The 15692-nt window shown below is 52.0% G+C and overlaps 2 protein-coding genes across 4 annotated transcripts in view; one reads left to right on the forward strand and one right to left on the reverse strand.

Moving 5' to 3' along the window:
• Positions 1-12195, reverse strand: part of KAT8 (lysine acetyltransferase 8) — a 37146-nt gene extending 24951 nt beyond the window's left edge. The window contains exon 1 of the mRNA XM_077447212.1: positions 11942-12195. The gene's annotated coding sequence lies outside the window, so the exon portion shown is untranslated. The remainder of the gene's footprint in view (positions 1-11941) is intronic.
• A 267-nt stretch (positions 12196-12462) lies between these two features.
• LOC143923499 (nuclear factor 7, brain-like) overlaps positions 12463-15692 on the forward strand; it is a 744238-nt gene continuing 741008 nt past the window's right edge. The window contains exon 1 of one of the 3 annotated variants that reach the window (XM_077447208.1): positions 12463-12922. In XM_077447208.1, the coding sequence (XP_077303334.1) occupies positions 12721-12922 (202 nt within the window). In that variant the 5' untranslated portion in view covers positions 12463-12720. Of the gene's footprint in view, positions 12923-14292; positions 14336-15692 lie in introns of those variants that run through there. The other 2 variants (XM_077447210.1, XM_077447211.1) reach the window with 2 other exon arrangements.

The following is a 15692-nucleotide window of genomic DNA, read 5'->3' on the forward strand; positions in this document are numbered from 1 at the left end:
AGGGGTCCCACGTGTCGCTCCCCGTGTCCGGTGCTTCTTGGAAGAGCTCATGCCGGTAGAAAAGCCTGCTATCGCCGGGGCAGGAGGCCGTGAACCGGGAGCTCCAGAAAAATGCTGCCTCACTCGGCCATTCCTTAGCCACGCCCCCGTGTGTAGACTTTTTATATCTACTGTACACACTTGTTACGGGTCAGTGATGCCAAGGACTGCATGTGGAGGATCGGGGTACAAGCCAAAACAATGATCTATTTCAGGGGTTCAGCGATGGCAGCCTTCATGCTTATCCCAGGATAGGATTTCCTTAAAAGCGGGAGTGCATCTAAATTATTAAAAGCCAGCAGCTACAAACGTTTAATAAATGGACACTTACCTCTCCTGGAGTCCAGCGACGTCATCAGCTGAAGCCGATCAATCGCTCGGCTCTCAGCTGCCGTCATTCTCGGTTAGGGAATCAGGAAGTGAAGCAGCTTCACTTCTTGGTTCCCAACTGCGCATGCGCAAGTCACGTCCTGCGCGTCCTAATTGGTCCCCGCTACATCCTGGGACCTGTGTGTTTCTTAGGATATAGCGGGGGGGGGGGGGGGTCTTGCAGGAAGGGGCAAGACTCCCGCAAGAGTCTATTCCCAGAAGTGGGTGCAGATACCTGTATTATACAGATATATACACCCTCCTCCCCCTGAAAGGAGCCAATTGTGACACCGGAAGGGGGGGGGGGGGAATTAGATGAGCAGAAGTTCCACTTTTGGGTGGAACTCCGCTTTAACAAGTTGTTAAAATGCTTTTTTTTTTGTTGGATTGCACTGCATTTTTCTACTCGAGTATCAATAAAACAGGCGAGGCCAAAATCCACATAATCAGCTCCCTACAGACTATTTCAAAGAACTCCGATTAGACAAACAAATAAAAGCAGAAATGCTGGAAGACTTCCAATTCCCAGAGAAAGAGACGAATGTTTACTGAAGTGTCCATGTACAAGGATGCTGGATATCCGACTATGACGAGGGAACCCAGATAACACTGGAGAGTGTGGGAAGACAAACAATGGGGGAGAGTTACTAAGGCTGGGGCACTCGGAATCTGGGGGCAGCTGTGCATTGCAGCCAATCGGCTTCTAACCTCAGCTGCTTCAGTTAAGGTTTGGCAATAAAACCTGGAAGCCGATTGGTTTCTATGCAGAAGTGAGCCTGATTTTGCACTCTCCGGCTTTAGTACATAAACCTCCAATGTGCACAACACACCACACACTACCGGGAGATCCCCGCTAATTACCGACAAACCTCACCTGACACTACACAGCTTGTAATCGCTGAGAAACCACCAGAGCCTAGGGACCGACTGAAAACATGGCATGTCGGTCTAAACCTAGACTCTGGACACACCCACTCTATCATCCTTCCCCTCGCTGCCCCTGTTTGGTCACATATGGCGACCCATCATATTTGGCTACCCGCTGGACTGCGCGTATGCGTGACACCGCCATATGCGTTCCACCACTGAGTCCAGGTTCAAGCCCTGCCATCCAAGTGGACATAGAGTTAGATTATAATCATGCCGAGCGATGCAACGTCGTGCCCGAAGTGTGGCGAGCCCATGAGGGGTCCTGTGTTGGAACGCATATGGCGGGCGTTGCACATGCGCACTCCAGCGGGTAGCAAAATGTGATGGGTAGCCGAATGCGACGCAACACCCCACCTCTCTTCCATTGGTATCACAGGGTCTCCGGTCATTCTTTGTTAGGCCATTGTTCTCCCTCTTCTCAGACAATTGACCCAAGGAGAAGAAGAGCACCGCTCCCGCTCTGCGCCCCCCCTCTCCTCGGGACACCGCTCCCGCTCTGCCCCCCCCTCTCCTCGGGACACCGCTCTGCGCCCCCCCTCTCCTCGGGACACCGCTCTGCGCCCCCCCTCTCCTCGGGACACCGCTCTGCGCCCCCCCTCTCCTCGGGACACCGCTCTGCGCCCCCCCTCTCCTCGGGACACCGCTCTGCGCCCCCCCTCTCCTCGGGACACCGCTCTGCGCCCCCCCTCTCCTCGGGACACCGCTCTGCGCCCCCCCTCTCCTCGGGACACCGCTCTGCGCCCCCCCCTCTCCTCGGGACACCGCTCTGCGCCCCCCCCTCTCCTCGGGACACCGCTCTGCGCCCCCCCCTCTCCTCGGGACACCGCTCTGCGCCCCCCTCTCCTCGGGACACCGCTCTGCGCCCCCCTCTCCTCGGGACACCGCTCTGCGCCCCCCCCTCTCCTCGGGACACCGCTCTGCGCCCCCCCCCTCTCCTCGGGACACCGCTCTGCGCCCCCCCCTCTCCTCGGGACACCGCTCTGCGCCCCCCCCCCTCTCCTCGGGACACCGCTCTGCGCCCCCCCCCTCTCCTCGGGACACCGCTCTGCGCCCCCCCCTCTCCTCGGGACACCGCTCTGCGCCCCCCCTCTCCTCGGGACACCGCTCTGCGCCCCCCCCTCTCCTCGGGACACCGCTCTGCGCCCCCCCCCCTCCTCGGGACACCGCTCTGCCACAGGTCACTCACAGCTCTTGCCACCTGGTTCAAGCCTTATGATCATGATAGTGTTGACTATACATGCTTGCTGTCTAGGAGAGGAACAGGTTCTAGTGTAAACCTGATGACTGCCATAACGTTAACTATAGGTCCTTGGCTGTCTAGGAGAGGAACAGCTACTAGCACAAGCCTTATGACCATTACTACAAAATCTTAGCTGTGTAGGAGAGGAACATTTAGTATGAGCCCTACAATCACCATGACATTTACTACACATCCTTGGCTGTTCTAGAAGAACAGCTCCTAGTGGAAGCCTGATGACTGCCATGACATTTACTATATGCCTTCGGTTGTCCAAGGGGAACAGCTCCTAGGTGCAAACCTTACAACCACCATGACTTTTACTATATGTCTTTGGGTGTCTAGAAGAAAAACAGTTACTAATACAAGCCTGATGACAGCCAAGAACAAGTAGTAAATGTCATGGCAGTCTAGGAGAGGAACAACTCCCAGTGCAAGCCTTACCACCACCATGACTTTTACGGTACGCCCTTGGCTGACAAGATGAACAGCTACTAATAAAAGCCTTATGACCACCAAGATATTCACTATAAGATCTTAGCTGTCTAAGCCCTTGTACACATGATCGGAGATTCCGACGGAATGTGTCCAAGCGGAGCGTTTTGTTGGATATTCCGACTGTGTGTGGTCTGCATCGGACTGTTTCCGTCAGACCAAAATTTTCCAACTTGCCGGAAATATTTTCTGACAAAATGCTCTGATCGGACATACTCTGATCATGTGTAGAGAATTCCGATCGGACAAAGTGCCACGCATGCTCAGATCAAATTCCTACACCAAAGCTATTGGCTACTAGCCTGAATGTAGTCCCATCGTAACGAAATTACGTCATCACGTTCTGAACGATCGGATTTTCCGACAACTTTGTCCGTCCGTGTGTATGCAACAGTTTCGGACACAATCCGACGGATTCAGTTGTCAGAATCTCCGACCGTGTGTACAAGGGCTACGAGTCGAACATCTCTTAGATGCAAGCCTGATGACTGCCATGAGGTTTACTATATGTTCTTGGCTGTCTAGGAGAGCAACTGTTCTTAGTTCAAGTCTTATCACCAGAATATTTACTGTATGTCCTTGGCTGTCCACGAGAGGAACAGCTACTAGTACAAGCCTTATGACCACCAAGATGTTTAATATAAAAGCTTAGCCTTCTAGCAGAAGATCAGCTCCTAGTGCAAGGCCGATGACTAGCATGACATTTACTACATGTCCTTGGCTGTCTAGGAGAGAACAGCTTCTAGTGCAAGCCTTACCACCATAACAATTACTATATGTCCTTGGCTGTCTAGGAGAGACCAGCTTCTAGTGCAGGGATATGCAATTAGCGGACCTCCAGCTGTTACAGAACTACAACTCCCATCAGGCATAGCAAGACTGACAGCCACAAGCATGACACCCAGAGGCAGAGGCATGATGGGACTTGTAGTTTTGCAACAGCTGGGAGGACCGCTAATTGCATATGCCTGTTCTAGTGCAAGCCTTACCACAATGACATTTACTATATGTCCTTGGCTGTCTAGGAGAGAGCAGCTTCTAGTGCAAGCCTTACCACCATAACAATTACTATATGTCCTTGGCTGTCCAAGAAAGGCACAGCTCCTGGTGTAAGCCTGATGACTGCCATGACATTTACTATATCTGTTCTTGGCTGTCTAGGAGAGAAAAGCTTCTAGTGCAAGCTTTACCACCATAACAATTACTACATGTCCTTGGCTGTCTAGGAGAGAACAGCTTCCAATGCAGGGATATGCAATTAGCGGACCTCCAGCTGTTGCAGAACTGCAACTCCCATCAGGCATAGCAAGACTGACAGCGACAAGCATGACACCCAGAGGCAGAGGCATGATGGGACTTGTAGTTTTGCAACAGCTGGGAGGACCGCTAATTGCATATCCCTGTTCTAGTGCAAGCCTTACCACCATGACATTTACTATATGTCCTTGGCTGTCTAGGAGAGAGCAGCTTCTAGTGCAAGCCTTACCACCATAATTACTATATGTCCTTGGCTGTCTAGGAGAGAACAACTTCTAGTGCAGGGATATGCAATTAGCGGACCTCCAGCTGTTGCAGAACTGCAACTCCCATCAGGCATAGCAAGACTGACAGCCACAAGCATGACACCCAGAGGCAGAGGCATGATGGGACTTGTAGTTTTGCAACAGCTGGGAGGACCGCTAATTGCATATGCCTGTTCTAGTGCAAGCCTTACCACAATGACATTTACTACAGGGCTCGACAAAACCCGGTCGCCAGGTAGCATTGGCGACTAGAAATAGCGACCTCGCGCCTGGGGCAGCACAGCTGGGGGTATCCTGTCTCTGTGGACCCCCCCAGCGTGATCGCGTCGGGCCGTTCCGCCGGCGGCCGAAAATTTAGGCCGCGGCTTTGAGGCCTTCTGCGGTCCTATGATTCCTTATGGAATCTGGCGCCCTCTTGTGGTCGTTGTTGGTATGACAAACCAGCAATGCTAATTTCCTCTGCAAAGTTTCCTCTGCCTGTTTTATATTACCTGCATCTTCTTCCCTTTATTTAGAACCCCCTAAACCAGGGGTTGACAAATTTGCTTGGAATCTAGGAGCCAGCTAAAAAAGTTAGGAGCCAGGTCCGTGACGGCGATCTGGACCTGTCCCTGGCCTGACATGGAGACGAGTGAGGGGAAGATAGCCCCAAGCCCCTCACCTGTCTTCAAGTCATTGCCCATAGCTCTTAGAGAGACATTTTATTTATTTTTTTCAAATGACAAATTTTTTTTAAATTGCATTTTAGTGTAAATATGAGATGTGAGGTCTCTCTGACCCCAGATCTCATATATAAAAAAGAGGACCTGTCATGCTTTTTTCTATTACAAGGGATTTTTACATTCCTTGTAATAGGAATAAAAGTGACACACATTTTTTTTTTCTTTTTTTAAAGAACAGTGAAAAAAATAAAAGTTAAAATAAAAAAATATATATTTTAAACGCGCCCTGTCCCGCCAAGCTTGCGTGCAGAAGCGAACGCATATATGAAAGCGGTGTTCAAATCACACGTGAGGTATCGCTGCGATCGGTAGAGTGAGAGCAATAATTCTAGCCCTAGACCTCCTCTGTAACTTAAAAAGTGCAACCTGCTTCTCCTTTTGTTAAAAGAAAAATTTCTTCTCAATAAAAACCAATTAAAAAAAAAAAAAAGAAAGTGCAACCTGTAGAATTTTTTAAATGTCGCCTATGGAGATTTTAAAGGGTAAAAGTTTGTCGCCATTCCATGAGCGGGCGCAATTTTGAATCATGACATGTTTGGTATCGATTTACTCGACGCAACATTATCTTTCACAATATTAAAAAAAATTGGGCTAACTTTACTGTTGTCTTATTTTTTTTTTTATTAAATACATTTTCCCCAAAAAAGTGCGCTTGTAAGTCCGCTGTGCAAATACGGTGTGACAGACAGTATTGCAACGACCACCATTTTATTCTTTAGGGTGTTAGAATAAAATATATATATAATTTTTAGGGGTTCTGAGTAAAAGGAAGGAAGATAGGCTGGCAGGCAGGGAAAATTAGCATTGCATCCATTAGCATTGCTGGTTGTAATTCCAACGGCCACCACAAGAGGGCGCCAGATTCCAGAAGGAACCATAGGATCGTAGAAGGCCTCAAAGCCGGGGGCTAAATTACCGGCCGGCGGCGGCGCGGCCCGACGCGATCACGCTGGGGGGGTCCGCGGAGACAGCATACCCCCAGCTGTGCTGCCCCAGGCGCCAGTTCGCTAATTCTAGTCGCAAATGCGACCTGGCGCCCGGGTTTTGTCGAGCCCTGCCCTAAACATTATATATATTTTTTATTCTAACACCCTAGAGAATAAAATGGTGGTTGTTGCAATACTGTCTGTCACACCGTATTTGTGCAGCGGACTTACAAGCGCACTTAAGACAACAGTAATGTTAGCCCAATTTTTTTTTATATTGTGAAAGATAATGTTACGCCAAGTAAATTGATACCCAACATGTCACGCTTCAAAATTGCACCCGCTCATGGAATGGCGACAAACTTTTACCCTTTAAAATCTCCATAGGCGACGTTTAAAAAAATTCTACAGGTTGCACGTTTTGAGTTACAGAGGAGGTCTGGGGCTAGAATTATTGCTCTCGCTCTACCGATCACGGCGCTACCTCCTATGTGTGGTTCGAACACCGATTTTATATGCGGGCAGGACAGGGCGCGTTTAAAAATTATTATTTTTTCTGCTTATTTTAACTTTTTTTTTTCCACTGTTCTTTTAAAAAAAATGTTGTGTCACTTTTATTCTTATTACAAGGAATGTAAAAATCCCTTGTAATAGAAAAAGCATGACAGGTCCTCTTAAATATGAGATCTGGGGTCAGAGAGACCTCGGATCTCATATTTACACTAAAATGCAATTGAAAAAAAAATTGTCATTTGAAAAAAATAAATAAAATGTCCCTCTAAGAGCTATGGGCAATGACTTGGAGACGGGGGGCGGCGACGGCGCTGCTATCTTCCCCTCACTCGTCTCCATGTCAGGCCAGAGACAGGTCCGGATCGCCGTCACGGACCTGGCTCCTAACTTTTTAAGCTGGCTCCTAGATTCCAAGCAAATTTGTCAACCCCTGATTTACTATATGTCCTTGGCTGTCTAGGAGAGAGCAGCTTCTAGTGCAAGCCTTACCACCATAACAATTACTATATGTCCTTGGCTGTCCAAGAAAGGCACAGCTCCTGGTGTAAGCCTGATGACTGCCATGACATTTACTATATCTGTTCTTGGCTGTCTAGGAGAGAACAGCTTCTAGTGCAAGCCTTACCACCATAAAAATTACTACATGTCCTTGGCTGTCTAGGAGAGAACAGCTTCCAATGCAGGGATATGCAATTAGCGGACCTCCAGCTGTTGCAGAACTGCAACTCCCATCAGGAATAGCAAGACTGACAGCCACAAGCATGACACCCAGAGGCATGATGGGACTTGTAGTTTTGCAACAGCTGGAGGACCACTAATTGCATATCCCTGGTCTAGTGCAAGCCTTACCACCATGACATTTACTATATGTCCTTGGCTGTCTAGGAGAGAACAGCTTCTAGTGCAAGCCTTACCACCATAACAATTACTATATGTCCTTGGCTGTCCAAGAAAGGCACAGCTCCTGGTGTAAGCCTGACGACTGCCATGACATTTACTATACATGTCCTTGGCTGTCTAGGAGAGAAAAGCTTCTAGTGCAAGCCTTATGATCACCATAACAATTACTGTACGTCCTCAGCGGTCTAGAAGAGCGACAGATATAGAGCTCGTATCCCTAGCAAAGGATTAATAAAAGGAGTTGTTGTTGTTGCCTCCCTGTCACCTCCTGTACCCGTCCCTGGCCGTCTAGGAGAGGAACAGCTCTTAGGGCAAGCCTGATAATCTCCAGAAAAACACATTTGCAAAACGTTATAAATTGATTAATATTTTAATGAGTGAAATAAGTATTTGACCACTTCGCAAAACATGACTTGGTACTTGGGTGGCAAAACCCTTGTTGGCAAATCACAGAGATCAGACGTTTCTTGTAGTTGGCCACCAGGTTTGCACACATCTCAGGAGGGATTTTGTCCCCGCTCCTCTTTACAGATCCTCTCCAAGTCATTAAAAGTTTTGAAGCCGTTTGGTAACTCGAACCTTCAGCTCCCTCCACATATTTTCTATGGGAAGAAGGTCTGCAGACTGGCTAGGCCACTCTAGGGTCTTAATGTGCTGCTTCTTGAGCCACTCCTTTGTTGCCTTGGCCGTGTGTTTTGGGACATTGTCATGCTGGAACACCCCTTTTTCAATGCCCTGGCTGTGGGAAGGAGGTTCTCACCCAAGATATGACAGTACATGGCCCCGTCCATTGTCCCTTTGATGCAGTGAAGTTGTCCTGTCTCCTTAGCAGAAAAACACCCCCAAAGCTTAATGTCTCCACCTCCATGTATGACGGTGGGGGATGGTGTTCTTGGGGTCACAGGCAGCATTCCTCCTCCTCCAAACACAGCGAGTCGCATTGATGCCAAAGAGCTTGATGTTGGTCTCATCTGACCACAATATTTCCACCCAGTTACCCTCTGGATTAATCAAAAGTTTATTAGAAAACTTTAGACGGGCTGTACATGAGCCTTCTTGAGCAGGGGGACCTTGTGGGCACTGCTGGATTTCGGTCCTTCGCGGTGTAGTGTGTTACCAATTGTTTTCTTGGTGACTATGGTCCCAGCTGCCTGGAGATCATTGACCAGATCCTTCCGTGTGGTTCTGGGCGGATCCCTCACCGTTCTCATGATCATTGAAACTCCACGAGGTGAGATCTTCCATGGAGCCCCAGACTGATGGAGATTGACCGTTATTTTGTGTTTCTTCCATTTGTGAATAATCGCACCAACTGTTCTCCTCCTCTCACCAAGCCGCTTGGCGATGGTCTTGTAGCCCATTCCAGCCTCGTGCAGGTCTACAATCTTGTCCCCGACATCCTTGGACAGCTCTTTGGTCTTGGCCATGGTGGGGAGATTGGAATCTGATTGCTTCTGTGGACAGGTGTCTTTTATACAGGTAACAAGCTGAGATTAGGAGCACTCCCTTTAAGAGAATCAGGTAATCAAAGCTTGTTACCTGTATAGAAAAGGCACATGTGAACCAGAAATCTTGCCGACTGATAGGGGATCAAACATTTTTTTCACTCAAAAATCAAGAAATTTTTTGAAATGCATTTTTCTGGATAATTTTGTTGTTATTCTGTCTCTCACTGTTATAATAAACCGACCATTAAAAATGACAGACTGATCATTTGTCAGTGGGCATGTCAGAGGGATGGGGGGGGGGGGGAGGACACCGTATAGAGGGGATGAGGGGGGGGGGGAAGGACACCGTATAGAGGGGATGAGGGGGGGGGGGGAAGGACACCGTATAGAGGGGATGAGGGGGGGGGGGAAGGACACCGTATAGAGGGGATGGGGGGGGGGGGGGAGGACACCGTATAGAGGGGGATGGGGGGGGGGGGGGGGGGAGGACACCGTATAGAGGGGATGAGGGGGGGGGGAAGGACACCGTATAGAGGGGATGAGGGGGGGGGGGGGGAAGGACACCGTATAGAGGGGATGAGGGGGGGGGGGGGGAAGGACACCGTATAGAGGGGATGAGGGGGGGGGGGAAGGACACCGTATAGAGGGGATGAGGGGGGGGGGGAAGGACACCGTATAGAGGGGATGAGGGGGGGGAAGGACACCGTGTAGAGGGGATGGGGGGGGACACCGTATAGAGGGGATGGGGGGAGGGAGGGACACCGTATAGAGGGGATGGGGGGGGGCACCGTATAGAGGGGATGGGGGGGGGACACCGTATAGAGGGGATGGGGGGGGGACACCGTATAGAGGGGATGAGGGGGGACACCGTATAGAGGGGATGGGGGGGGGGGGGACACCGTATAGAGGGGATGGGGGGGGGGGGGACACCGTATAGAGGGGATGGGGGGGGGGGGACACACCGTATAGAGGGGATGAGGGGGCAAGGACACCGCATAGAGGGATGAGGGGGCAAGGACACCGCATAGAGGGATGAGGGGGCAAGGACACCGCATAGAGGGATGAGGGGGCAAGGACACCGCATAGAGGGATGAGGGGGCAAGGACACCGCAGAGAGGGATGAGGGGGCAAGGACACCGCAGAGAGGGATGAGGGGGCAAGGACACCGCAGAGAGGGATGAGGGGGCAAGGACACCGCAGAGAGGGATGAGGGGGCAAGGACACCGCAGAGAGGGATGAGGGGGCAAGGACACCGCAGAGAGGGATGAGGGGGCAAGGACACCGCAGAGAGGGATGAGGGGGCAAGGACACCGCAGAGAGGGATGAGGGGGCAAGGACACCGCAGAGAGGGATGAGGGGGCAAGGACACCGCAGAGAGGGATGAGGGGGCAAGGACACCGCAGAGAGGGATGAGGGGGCAAGGACACCGCAGAGAGGGATGAGGGGGCAAGGACACCGCAGAGAGGGATGAGGGGGCAAGGACACCGCAGAGAGGGATGAGGGGGCAAGGACACCGCAGAGAGGGATGAGGGGGCAAGGACACCGCAGAGAGGGATGAGGGGGCAAGGACACCGCAGAGAGGGATGAGGGGGCAAGGACACCGCAGAGAGGGATGAGGGGGCAAGGACACCGCAGAGAGGGATGAGGGGGCAAGGACACCGCAGAGAGGGATGAGGGGGCAAGGACACCGCAGAGAGGGATGAGGGGGCAAGGACACCGCAGAGAGGGATGAGGGGGCAAGGACACCGCAGAGAGGGATGAGGGGGCAAGGACACCGCAGAGAGGGATGAGGGGGCAAGGACACCGCAGAGAGGGATGAGGGGGCAAGGACACCGCAGAGAGGGATGAGGGGGCAAGGACACCGCAGAGAGGGATGAGGGGGCAAGGACACCGCAGAGAGGGATGAGGGGGCAAGGACACCGCAGAGAGGGATGAGGGGGCAAGGACACCGCAGAGAGGGATGAGGGGGCAAGGACACCGCAGAGAGGGATGAGGGGGCAAGGACACCGCAGAGAGGGATGAGGGGGCAAGGACACCGCAGAGAGGGATGAGGGGGCAAGGACACCGCAGAGAGGGATGAGGGGGCAAGGACACCGCAGAGAGGGATGAGGGGGCAAGGACACCGCAGAGAGGGATGAGGGGGTAAGGACACCGCAGAGAGGGATGAGGGGGATAGTGTAGGACACCGCATAGAGGGATGAGGGGGATAGTGTAGGACACTGTATGGAGGGGTGAGGGGGATACCGTAGGACACTGTATGGAGGGATGAGGGGGGATACCGTAGGACACTGTATGGAGGGATGAGGGGGGATACCGTAGGACACTGTATGGATACCGTAGGACACTGTATGGAGGGATGAGGGGGGATACCGTAGGACACTGTATGGAGGGATGAGGGGGGATACCGTAGGACACTGTATGGAGGGATGAGGGGGGATACCGTAGGACACTGTATGGAGGGATGAGGGGGGATACCGTAGGACACTGTATGGAGGGATGAGGGGGGATACCGTAGGACACTGTATGGAGGGATGAGGGGGGATACCGTAGGACACTGTATGGAGGGATGAGGGGGATCGGTAGGACACTGTATGGAGGGATGAGGGGGATCGTGTAGGACACTGTATGGAGGGATGAGGGGGAAGTGTAGGACACTGTATGGAGGGATGAGGGGGATAGTGTAGGACACTGTATGGAGGGATGAGGGGGATAGTGTAGGACACTGTATGGAGGGATGAGGGGGATAGTGTAGGACACTGCATGGAGGGATATCCGGGCTCTGTAGCCCCCTCTCCACACACTCTCCTCTGTCACCATAACAATCCATATTAGGCCTCACCGTGCCAATCACATGACCGGCTCCTCTGACGTCACCCTTTCTACACGACGTCACGTAAAGGACAGCGGAACCCCGCCAACTCCTCCGGACAATCCGACCGCTCTCCGACTCGAATTCAGCGCCTTCCAAATCCGAACCCGTCACCGCAGAGTAGGCCGCTAGCAAGAATCGGAAGTACGTCGCAGATCACGTGAGGCGAGCAGCGGCCATGTTTAATGGGGGCAAGCGTGCGTTCCCCGCGGTGGCTGTGGCCCCGCCTACTCTTTGTGAACAGGGGGAAGAAGAGGCGGAAAACAAAGCTCCGCCCAGTCACTGGACGCGGCGGGGAGGGTGAGGAGGAGCCGAAATGCGCGGTTCCGTCCAGTCATTGGTGACAGCGGGAGGAAGAGGAGGGGGCGTAGCCGCAAGGCGCAGTTTTGCCCAATAATCGAGCACAGCGGGAAAAAGAGGAGGAGCCGCAACGTGCAGTGTCACCCCGTAATTGGCCACAGCGTACGGAAGAGGAGGAGCCAGAAATAGGCGCTCCGCCCAATCATTGTGCGCAGAGGGAGGCTGGCCGGCACACGCAGCGTTGTTCAGTCTCCATCTTGTCTCGGCAGGTTGCAGTCCGACCTTCACACTCTCCTCACTCCCTCGGCTCTGTGCGAGGCGCGTTCTCTCTCCCCGGTACACGGCCTTCCCGCCCGCGCACACCGCAACCCCGGTGTACCGAGCTCACCCGAGGGGCGCCCCGCCACAGTTCCCGCTCTTCTCCGCGTCACGTGACCGCCTCACCCGCCATGGCCGCCGTGTCCCAGCCCGAGAACGAGAAGCCGGAGGTGAAGGAGGGAGGAGAGGAGATGGAGAGCAACCCGGAGGAGGAGGAAGAGGAGAACATGGAGGAGGACGGAGAGGACGGGGGAGGGGAAGACGAGGAGGAAGAGGACTTCACCGTCCACATCGGGGCCACCTACTCCTGTAAGAGGCAGGACGGCACCTACCGTGAGTACCTACCTCATATATCGTCTATATGTAACGTGTGTGTAATACTCCCCTCCCCCATCACCTACCTCACCCCTCCCCCATCACCTACCTCCCCCCACCTACTCCTGTGAGAGGCAGGACGGCACCTACATGGAGTACTTACCTCATATTTCGATATAAGGTGTGTATAATACCCCCACTACTCCTGTAAGAGGTAGGACAGCACCTACCTGGAGTACTTACCTTATATCTCTATATGTAATGCTCCTGTAAGAGGCAGGACAGCACCTACCATGAGTACTTACCTTATCTCTATAGTGTGTGTAATACCCCCCTCTACTCCTGTAAGAGGCAGGACGGCACCTACCATGAGTACTTACCTTATCTCTATAGTGTGTAATACACCCCCCCCCCCCACTCCTGTAAGAGGCAGGACAGCACCTACCATGAGTACTTACCTCATATATCGTCTATATGTAACGTGTGTGTGTATAATACCCCCCTCCCCCATCACCTACCTCCCCCCCACCTACTCCTGTAAGAGGCAGGACGGCACCTACCTGGAGTACTTACCTCATATTTTGATATAAGGTGTGTATAATACCCCCACTACTCCCTTAAGAGGTAGGACAGCACCTACCTGGAGTACTTACCTTATATCTCCATATGTAATGCTCCTGTAAGAGGCAGGACAGCACCTACGTGAGTACTTGCCTCATATCTCTATATAATGTGTGTAATATTCCCCATACTCCTGTAAGAGGCAGGACGGCACTTACCATGAGTACTTACCTTATCTCTATAGTGTGTGTAATACCCCTCCTCTACTCCTGTAAGAGGCAGGACGGCACCTACCATGAGTACTTACCTCATATCATCTATAATGTGTATATAATACCACCCCCACCCCCCCTACCTCCTGTAAGAGGCAGGACAGCACCTACCGGGAGAACATACCTCATATCTGTGTGTAATACTCCCCTCCCCCCACCTCTCGCGGGGCTTTGAAAAAATTGATTTAAATCTTGAATCGCTTTGAGAGGTCAAATCAATTAAAAATTTCAGCAAATTGATTTTTCTTAAATTTTTTTTTCCCTCCACCAGGACTGACACCGCGCGGGTCCTGAGGAGCTGCGGGTGGGAGTTTTTAGGAGAGGCAGCGGTGTCGGGCCTGGTCTGTGAGGCTGGACGCAGTGGACTAGGCCCAAGCTGCATCCTCACCTAAAAACACCTACCTGCAGCTCCTCGGGACCCGCACACTGTACATCAAACAAAAAATACTATTTGAATTGTGAATCGAGGGGGTTTTTATTTTATCTTTTAATCACCCAGCTCTAGACTCCCCTATATAATGTGTATAATACCCCCCCCCCCACCGCCTACCTCACCCCTCCCCCACCTACTCCTGTAAGAGGCAGGACGGCACCTACCGCGAGTACTAGAGAGAGAGATATAGATATAACACCCCCCCTCCTGTAAGGCCTTGTTGCCCGGGGTGATGACGTATGCCCCGTGTTATCTGCCCTCTAACAATGCTTAATGTGGTTTCCCCTCCCCCGTATATCTGATAAGCACATTTTCCGGCTCCTGTAACCACATGGCGCTAAAGCAGCGTGTCCTTTCCGTGTGGCTGCCATCTTGAAAAGGTGCAGGAAACTTTCTTTTCTTGTGTAAATCATCCCCCAAGGCTACATATACTAGATTAGCCAAAGTATTGGGACACCTGCCTTTACACGCACGTGAAATTTAATGGCGTCTTAGTCCGTAGGGTTAAATATTGAGTTGGCTCCGCCCTTTGCAGCTATAACAGCTTCAACTCTCCTGGGAAGGCCGTCCACAAGGTTTAGGAGGGTGTCTATGGGAATGTTTGACCATTCTTCCGGAAGTGCATTTGTGAGATCAGGCACTGATGTTGGATGAGAAGGCCTGGCTCTCGCAGTCTCCACTCTTATTCATCCCAAAAGTGTTCTATGGGGGGGGGTTGAGGTCAGGACTCTGTGCAGGCCAGTCAAGTGCCTCCACTCCAAACTCGCTCATCCATGTCTTTATGGACCTTGTTTTGTGCACTGGTGCGCAGTCATGTTGGAACAGGAAGGGGCCGTCCCCCAAACTGTTCCCACAAAGTTGGGAACATGAAATTATCCAAAATGTCTTGGTATGCTGACGCCTTGTAAACCTTTTACAACCACTTTTTACTATAGGAAAGCCTATAATGAGACTTACCTGGAGCTACACTGGATATCTGCTAAACCTGCACGGATTAGGAGATCTCCCTTTACATGTGCCGATGTCAGGAGTACATGTCCCCTGTGGATTGGCTCTGGTTGTGGGGGGGGGGGGGGGTGTACAGCACCCTCAGTTGACAGTCCTGCTGCACCTGTTTTGCTGGTCAGGTTATTACCTGGGGGTGGGGGGATGGGTTCTTTCTAACCTAAAGACACGTGCTGGATTGTACCACTTGACTGCTGCCGTCTTCTGTAGATTATTCGGCTTTTTCCCATGTGATGTTGGGCCATGATGGTCATCAGTCCCCCTGTGGGGTTTCCTCTCCTAGTAATATAGGAGGGGGAGGGGGGGCGGACAATGGCGGCTCCTGTTCTGGGACCAGATGACACTTCCTGGTGCACAGGATGATGAGCACTTCCTCCCCCCACAGCACAGACGTTCGCTCTCTGCTTCCTTTGTGTTCTGGGCTCTGAGGGGGGGCTGACATCGGGCTAGTATTGTACCTGCGAGGAGTAGAAAAACAATTAGAAGAGGGGGGGGGAACAGAGGATGAAGGGCTGAG

Source organism: Lithobates pipiens, unplaced genomic scaffold (assembly GCF_037356315.1).
Source record: "Lithobates pipiens isolate NorthernLeopardFrog02 unplaced genomic scaffold, aLitPip1_a1.2 Scaffold_22, whole genome shotgun sequence".
Lineage (NCBI taxonomy): Eukaryota > Metazoa > Chordata > Amphibia > Anura > Ranidae > Lithobates > Lithobates pipiens.